Here is a 9,228-nt window from a genome sequence, read left to right as displayed (position 1 = left end):
CAGTGTGCTGACGTGTGCACACCAAGTATATGTGGCTATGTAAACTGTCAGGATATAAAATGTCTGAAAGCTGTTTAACTTGTTTTTTTAAATTGTACAAAGAAAAAAACGTTCAAAATATCCCCAGCTTTCGACTGGACTTTACTGGGCCACTTCTCCTTATAAGTCTGTAGTCATCAGTGGGATGTGTACTTGCAGTCTCTCTCATGGGAGACAGTGCTCCTGCCTCCGGACCACCAGGTCAGTGTCCTGTAGTTGAACATCGCTGAGCCTTTTACTATGCTATGGGAAATGTGTCCCATTTCAACATACTACTAGTTCAAGTGTTAGTAGGAGCCCTCAGTGGTGTAGTGGTAGGAGATGTGGTTGCCATGTGGATGTGTGTACTGTGCCATGAGGTTGCAAGATCAAAGCACGTGTGGTCTAGAGTTAGGTTAAAGTGGCCCATGTCACTTAACTTACATTAACATTTGGTTTAAATTAAACACTTTTCTTGTAGATGCATGGGCCTGGAGTCTCTCAGGTCCCCGTCCATCTGCTGTGGACCAAGTTGCTCAGGTACCATATCCAACCACGCCTGGACCAGGTGAATGTCGCTTTGGTACCTTGCCCAGGGCTGGACAGTGCTGTTGCCGGGACTTGAATCCCAATCCTCTCCCATGGGAATCTGTGCTGTTGCCACCGGGCTACCGGGCTTGACCCCTCTATAATCCCAACCGCAACCAGCATGTCAGGCTCATGATGTTATTATATGGGTTTGACAACATAGAAAGGATCCCAACAAAAATACCCCTGTGTCTGTTCACTTCAATAACGGTAAAGAAACTGTAGAAAATGAGTGTTTGTCCAGTCTGTGTTTTACCTGGCTCAAGCTTCCAGACACTGACCTTTCAACCCGTTCAGTACCTGTAGCTGATTGGCCATTTTCAGTCGTCTGTTTTGACTGGATTGTCTGATTTTAACACAAGAAGAGTGATGTGATTGACACTCTGTGTGTGTGTGTGTGTGTGTGTGTACCCTTCTTTACCTCAGCACAAGGTCAGTCCCACGAGAAAGATTTATTTTTTTATTTTAAAAATAAGCTAACGCCATACAGTACACTTCTCACATATAGTCAGAAAAGGAGACATATCATGGAATAAGCAGATTTACAATGCCAAGCGTCTCAGAATACACACCTCCTCTAGCACACACACACACACACCTACCTCTCCTCTAGCTACATAACATTTAGAGTACAGTACACACCTCCTGTAGCGCACACACACACACACACCTCCTTCAGCTAAATAACCTTCAGAGTACAGTACAAAAAAGTACAAAAAGTTCTTCCTATTTTGCTGAGGTGTGTGAGATGTGACTGGAGAAGTTGCTGTGTGTGTGTGTGTGTGTGTGTGTGTGTGTGTTTATGTTTCTGTGTATGTTTTAGCATGTGCGTGTATGTGTATTTTAACGTGTGAGTGTGTTTATGTATTTTGTAGTGTGTGTGTGAGAATGTGTGAGAGACAGCAGGTGAATCTTCAGTCAGACTTTTCTATGATTCTGACTGACAGCCTTTCATTTGTGTGTGTGTGTGTGTGTGAGTGTGTGTGTGTGTGTGTTCAGAGAGGCCAAGGCAGGTCGCTGAAGTCCACTGGTCCTCCGAGTCCTGCGTCAGCCTCCAGTAAGCTCATGATGACGGCCATAGCTGCCTCGTCGTTACTGGGGCTACTGGAGCCCGGCTCGTCCATGATGTCAATACCCACGTGAGAGCTGTCACCTGAAAAAAGCATCACTGTTACCAATCATCATTATCATCATCATTACCCTGCCTAACATCATCATCATCATGTGTGTGTCTGTGTCTGCTGTACTCAGGAGGGAGTTGTTGTCTGTGTCTGTCGTACTCTGGAGGGAGCTGTTGGAGTAGGGGTAACCTATTGTGTGTGTGTGTGTGTGTGTGGTACTCAGGAGGGAGTTGTTGGAGTAGGGGTAACCTATGGTGTGTGCGTGTGTGCCGTACTCAGGAGGGAGTTGTTGGAGTAGGGGTATCCTATGGAGTCTGGCCCTGAAACGAGACCTGCAGATGGAGTGTCAGGAGTGCCGCCATTTTGGATCTGTGGAGAAAGTAGAAAAACAAACTAATATGAAGGGAGAGTCGTTAAATGTTCTCTCTCTCACTCTTTCACTAAAGGTTCTGTGTGTGCGTGTACCTTCTTTTCCCCATGTGAGTGTGTGTACCAGTGTTAATTTCGTCGACGAAAACTATGACGAAAAATGTTCGTTAACGACCTTTTCCCATGACTAAGACGAGACCAAGACGTGACGAAAACGGATCTTTGAAAATAAAAACTATGACTAAATCTATTTTAACTTTCGTTAACGAGACGAGACGAGACTAAAATGTTGGTGGTTGACGAAGTCACAATACTGTTTCCCCCCTAAACGTGCATGCACCTAACATCATTGGTTGAATGTTGCCGGGTCCTGTATCCGTACTCCACGCCCTCCCTGACATGTCCAGACATGCAAGTGAAGCCCTGACGACTGGTTCAGCATTGAATGATGGCTCAAGGACAAGGTCAAGCGTCTGGACGGAAAAAAATAATGGATATTTGGACACACTTCAAATATATTGTGACGGAAAAGAAAACCCAATGCACCGTGATAACTGGAGATAAATCATGCGGTTTAAAAATCAGTGGGAAAAACACGACGAACCTCAAAAGGCACCTGAAAGCCCACCATCCTGAAGTTCATGCCACGGTAAGTTCGCTAGTAACTCTCAATGATACCTAGCTAACATTAACTAGTCATAAGCATATATTTTCTAACGTTATGTCAATTTCAAAAGGGGCAGTCGAGTGTATAGGATCTCAACTTGGATAGCTAGCTATTAATTATCGATTGAAGCCTCCCGTTAGCCTTGGCAAATGATTGCCAACATTTTTAGATAGCGAACCATGAGGTAGCATAGCTAACTTAAACTAGCTATCGATAACTAGCTAGTGAGCTTAAATGCATTATTCAAGAAATAATGCATTAATATGCGATTGGTTTACACATCCTTGTGTATTTGGGCAATTGTTATTATCATTGGCACCACTTTCCACTGTCAAATCTAGCCGTCAAGCTAAATCGGTTGTTTATCAGATTGCACAGCAATTCTTATGGAGTATATGTTTGATTTAGCTCTAAAGCCAGGAACGCATAGAAGTTGTATTGTGCTATCACATCATTTAAATCTTCAAAATCTAGACCTGATATTCTCGTATATTTTAATGATAATACTGTTAATTAAGCATTGCCGTTTTTTACATTAAATTGATTGGAATTCAGCGGTGGGCATATACTAGTGTTTTATGATCAGATGCAACAACTCTAGCTTGAGTAAGCCAGATGCAGCTTTAATGGAGGCTTCTCATTTAGACATATTTTACACAGTTTACATACGAACTCCTTGTGCTCGCTCTTACTCTAGCGTTCCCAGCATACAGTAGGCTACATACAACAACATATCATTAGAGTGCCACCTAGTGGCACAACTACATTGTAACAACTAGAAGATCTGTATATATCCTGGAGACTAATTGTATCCACAATTTTCTCACCTAGATCCCAGACACAACAAGACCGGAAAGACCAGAAAAACAGCAGCCTGATCCAGAGAAGATGGGGTCATCTATTCAAGCATTCTTCTCTTCACCATTGAAGTATAAAGCAGACTCAGCCGAACAACAAAGCAAAGAAGAGGCTATTGCCCAGTGGATTGGGCGCACTGGCCTACCTCCCCGTTCGGTTGAGGACGAAGATTTTGTTAAAATGATGCTGACCATTGATAAGAGGTTGACCGTACCCAAGAAAGCTAAAATAACACATTTAGTTGATAAACTTTACAATGCCGAAAGGCAGAAATTTAAAGACAGACTCGCCACCGCACGCAGAGTCACGATTGGGCTGGACATATGGACAAAAAAAGGGCTCACAGCAGCATTCCTTGCCATTAGTGCGTGCTACTATTGCACTCAGCAAAACAGGGCAACACACATACTGCTGAGGCTGGAGCAGATCTCCCACCCACACACTGCAGAGTGCATCAAAACATGTGTGGACCGATGCACAGAGGACTGGGGAATACCAAAAGAAAAAATTCTGACCGTGATAACAGATAACGGCAGCAACATGGTTGCAGCTTTCAAAAATGAAGATGACGAAGAGCCCAGCTCTGAGGACGATGAAGTCCAAAACAGTGATGAAGAATCTGAGGAGGGTGATGAAGAGCAAAGGTAAATCATTTTAGTTTGTAGCTGTTTTAGTAGTAGGCTAGATAATGTCTGTCATTGAGCTATGTTTGGTTATTAATTCTATGGTGTTATGATGATGTGTGTTAATACATTGTATATTGTGATTGCATTGTGTTGCTCATGGCAATTTAATTTCCCTTGGATGATTAATAAACTGCCTGTCTTCTCTCTATGTTTGTCTGTCTGTCTTATCTATCTAGGTACGGAGCCATGAAGAGGACGCCCTGCGTTGTACATACGCTGCAACTCGTGGTGAACATGACCCAGAAGGAACAAAGTGTCAAACGACTCTTTGACAAAGTAAGAGGACTTGTCAGGCTCTTCCGCAAGTCGTCGGTAGCAACTGAGCGACTGCTCCAGCTGTGTGGACTTACTCTGGTCAAAGACTGCGTCACTAGATGGTCCAGCTCATACCAGATGGTCTCCCGCCTTCTTGAAGTGAAGGACTCAATTGTCCAGGTTGCTGATGGGATGGACTGGGACTGTCTCCTGCCCAGTGAGTGGCAGAAGCTGGCTGCTCTCAGAGACCTGCTCCTCCCCTTCGCAGAGCATACGAAGATGCTACAGAGCGACACCATGTCCCTATCCCTGGTGGTGCCCGCCCTCTTGGACCTGAGTGCTCACCTGTCCCAGTTCCCCCAGGGCACTGGCTACAGGGACCTAGCTGGCCTGGCTCAAAAAATGAAGGCCAACATGGAGCAGCGCTTCAGCTGCTTCCTTGATCCAACGGATTCAAAGTTCTCGCCCCTCGCCATTGCTGCATGCTTCCTGGATCCAACTGTTTCACCTGAAACCCTCATTGAGAATGAGGACGGCCAAATTCAGGAGCTTCTGAGAAGAGCAGAAGATTACATTTTTCAAACAATATCACCACAGGAGGAGGATGATAATGCTTATAAGGAGGAAGAAGAAGAGAGAAGGGAGTCACCGGAGACAGCCCCATCTTCAAAGCGTCCAAGATTCCGGTTCTTCTCAAAAGCATGTACAAGCCGGCCATTAAGACCAAAGCCCTCTGTCAGGCAAGAGCTACAAAAGTTCAAGGAGCAGCTTTCTCAGCCCATACATGAAGAGAGCCCTATTGACTTTTGGGCCGCACAGGGTTCTACTGTGTACCAGACCCTAAAACAATTTGCCTTTGACCTTCTGGCAATGCCAGCATCCCAGGCATTTGCTGAGCGGGTCTTTAGTATAAAAGGAGACCTCACTCGTGGTCGGCGAAATAGAGCAAGGCACATTTTAGAGAGAAGTGCTTTCCTCAAACTTAATAGAGATGGGTAGCCTGCCTCATTCTGCTGACTCGAGGTGGGGGGTTCATTTTGCTGTTAAGACTGCCCCATGTAATTGTTAAAGCGTGTTTGGTTGTTACACTGTTCTGTTTAACAACTTATTTCTTGTACACACACATCCATGCACACATATACAAACAACGAGCCTACACGCACACACACACACTCACATACACACACAAAACACTGTTCATGCGCACACGCAATTTGTTAAAAGTTTGAGATATGTGTGATGTGTTTTATGTAAATATGTGTTACGTTTTATTTGTCAGAAAATAAATAGGCCGACTGTAGACAAAGAAAGACTGTTTTGTCTCTTTTTGTTGGAAACTGTTAGATTTAGGCATTTTCATAACTTCACATGATCTAATTACATCTCAACAAACTAATGCAAATTAGTTTGCATAGCACCAGACTAGTGCCATCGAGGTGGCCCCTGGCCTTTTGTCTATGTTGATGAGCCATCAGACATGGTTCCTGGCTTTTGTGTGTCTTGGAGCTAGAGACATTAGTTGGCTTTTGTCTACAGCCACGACAAGTTGGTTGAGGCCACAAGGCATTAGCATCTATATGGCCATACCTGCTACAGCCCCAGTCAAGCTAGACTTTCCCCTTTGACCTCCAGACACACCCATTCACTCCCCTACACACATATGTTAATTCTACAATATAAATTGTCTGTACTTTCTGTAATGTTTGAGAAGAAGAAGCAAGAAGACCGATCATAAGCAGCAGACGTGCCTAGCGCACGCTCGTGCTGCGCCGAGCTGACCGTGGCTAGTGACTGAATAAAACACGTTCTTTCTCTAAGCCGTATTCTACAAGTCTGTTATTCCTGAACAACTAACTTGTACCAAGTGTGGGCATCCGACGAATTCGACGGAGAACAGCGATATCTTTCATAATGGAGATACAGACAGAGCCTTGCCCATTTATGTGTTAAATAACTCATCCCTTCCTCCTACATACGTCACATCCTATAGAGTCTAGGTAAGGTTGGTGACCACTGCTATAGACCTATCCTTGGAGGGATATCTAATGGACAACCTAGGTACTGCAAGCTAGACTATTATGCAGTTGTAGACACAACACAAGGGGTCCCTGGGCCTGAGAAGGGAAGAAAATGAGTTTAATATGGCTATTAAATGTGACTAAAACTAATAACATCTTAGTCTAGTTTTCGTCGACGACGAAAGACTAAATCAGAAATAGCTGCCAAAATGAACACTGGTGTGTGTACCTTCTTTTCCCAAGGTGAGTGTGTGTCAGGGAGTGGTGTGTGTGTGTGTGTACCTTCTTTCCCCCAGGTGAGTGTGTGTGTGTACCTTCTTTCCCCCGGTTGAGTGTGTGTCGGGGGTGGTGTGTGTGTGTACTTTCTTTCCCCCAGTTGAGTGTGTGTGTGTGTACCTTCTTTCCTCCAGTTGAGTGTGTGTGTGTACCTTCTTTCCTCCAGGTGTGTGTGTACCTTCTTTCCCCCAGGTGAGTGTGTGTGTGTGTACCTTCTTTCCTCCAGGTGAGTGTGTGTGTGTGTGTGTGTGTGTGTGTGTGTGTGTGTGTGTGTACCTTCTTTCCCCCAGGTGAGTGTGTGTCGGGGGGGTGGTGTGCTGTTGGTCATGTTCAGGGGGCTGGACCCACAGCTGGAGGGGGAGGAGCCTCGGATCCTGAAGATGACACACACATGACCTCATCACTGTCGTGCCCTATCTCTCATGACATCATCACTGACCTGCCCCATCCCTAATCCGACCTGCTCACTCTTTACATCTTAAACTATGGGCTGGCTTCATCACCATGGCAACAGTCTCACCTCTGGATCTCCATGACTTCCTCTGCGATCATGCGGCCGATCTTCCCAGCTCCCGCCCGTGTGCCACCGGGGATACCGGGTACCGTCTGCAGCGCCCGCCTACCTGCTCACACACACACACACACACACACACACACACACACACACACACACATATTTAAACAAGCTCATTGTGTGCTGTAGGTAACATGCTGATCATGATGATGTGTATAGCAGTGTGTGTGTGCAGTGTATGTGCAGTGAGTGTGTGTGCAGTGCATGTGTGTGTGTATTTGAGTGTGCAGTGCAGTGTGTGTGTGTGTGTGTGTGTGCAGACTCTCTCACCGTCTCCTGGTGTCAGCATGCTGTCCATGCTCTGGGGCGAGGCTGATAGCTGGGGGTAGCTTGGGTCCCCTCCCTCTGCCACAGTAACCCTGACAACACACACACACACACACACACACACACACTTATAAACCTACAACCACACACAGATAGAATTCTGCACAAACTGCTACATCATAGGGCAGAGGTTTAGGTGCAATATAAGTGTGTTGAAGGGTGTGTGTGTGTGTGTGTGTGAGAGAGAGAGACTTACGAGACGACGGTGTTGGTGGAGACGATGTACTCCACCTCTTTGGTCCAGGGGTTCATGAAGCTGAACCAGCGACTGCGCAGCGTGATGAAGGAGCCATCTTTGATCTTCAACTTGTAGCAGTTGGTGGTGATCTTCTCACGCATCTGTAGCACTGCACACACACACAATATCAGGCGTGTTCTATCAGGCGTGTTCTATCAGGTGTGTTCTAGCGTGTTCTATCAGGCGTGTTCTATCAGGTGTGTTCTAGTGTGTTCTATCAGGTGTGTTCTAGCGTGTTCTATCAGGTGTGTTCTAGCATGTTCTATCAGGCGTGTTCTAGTGTGTTCTATCAGGTGTGTTCTATCAGGTGTGTTCTAGCGTGTTCTATCAGGCGTGTTCTATCAGGTGTGTTCTATCAGGCGTGTTCTATCAGGCGTGTTCTATCAGGTGTGTTCTAGTGTGTTCTATCAGGCGTGTTCTATCAGGCGTGTTCTAGTGTGTTCTATCAGGCGTGTTCTATCAGGCGTGTTCTATCAAGCGTGTTCTATCAGGTGTGTTCTAGCGTGTTCTATCACGTGTGTTCTAGCGTGTTGTATCAAGCGTGTTCTAGCGTGTTCTGCGGCCTACCTTGCCTGTGGCACTCGGCCAGGTGTCCGATGTCGTCCTGGTGGAAATACTCGTAGAAGGAGGTGCCCAGCAGCTCCTGAGGCAGGTAGGCCAGGATGGCAGTGGCCCTGATACACACACACACACACACACACACATACCAAAGAGATACATCTTAAGGGTGGAACCATAGGAATCCAGTGGAACTGCAGCACTTCTTACTAAAGTAATCAGCTACCTCAGACTAAATTTGGATGCAAATAAGGTCTCAATCCTTGTCCTCTTTGACCTAAGCGCAGCGTTTGATATGATTGACCATGACATCCTAATCAATCGTCTTGAAAAGTTAGTTGGACTTTCTGACTGTTAAACTGGTTCAGAACATACATCAAAGGGAAAACGTTTTACGTCAGCACTGTGGCGCAACCAGTAGCCCCGACCACATTCGGGCTTGATGCCCATGGAGGACACAGGTTCGATTCCGGCCTGATGTCATTTCTCCTGTCCACTCCCCACCTCTTCTCCCTCTCATTTCCTGTCCCACTCTTCACTAAGACTATCGATTAAAGGCCAAAAAGCCCAAAAATAAATCTTTAAAAAAATAAAAAAACATAGCTAACGTACTACCATTTATAAATCAAAAAGATGCTGAAAAACTGATTCATGCCTTTTGTTTCAAGCCGGCTC

The 9,228-nt window shown here is 45.6% G+C and overlaps 1 protein-coding gene across 1 annotated transcript in view; it reads right to left on the bottom strand.

The window, feature by feature from the left end:
- Positions 1-1,052: 1,052 nt before the first annotated feature.
- Positions 1,053-9,228, bottom strand: part of LOC105901342 (aryl hydrocarbon receptor nuclear translocator-like protein 1) — a 48,426-nt gene continuing 40,250 nt past the window's right edge. The window contains 8 exon segments of the mRNA XM_031557909.1: positions 1,053-1,759; positions 2,003-2,096; positions 7,133-7,159; positions 7,161-7,230; positions 7,377-7,479; positions 7,701-7,789; positions 7,954-8,104; positions 8,563-8,669. Of these exon segments, the coding sequence (XP_031413769.1) occupies positions 1,602-1,759; positions 2,003-2,096; positions 7,133-7,159; positions 7,161-7,230; positions 7,377-7,479; positions 7,701-7,789; positions 7,954-8,104; positions 8,563-8,669 (799 nt within the window). The 3' untranslated portion in view covers positions 1,053-1,601.

This window comes from Clupea harengus, chromosome 20 (assembly GCF_900700415.2).
Source record: "Clupea harengus chromosome 20, Ch_v2.0.2, whole genome shotgun sequence".
In the NCBI taxonomy this organism is placed as follows: Eukaryota; Metazoa; Chordata; class Actinopteri; order Clupeiformes; family Clupeidae; genus Clupea; species Clupea harengus.
The sequence above is the reverse complement of the archived record's forward strand: the minus strand, read 5'-3'. Positions and strand labels throughout refer to the sequence as shown.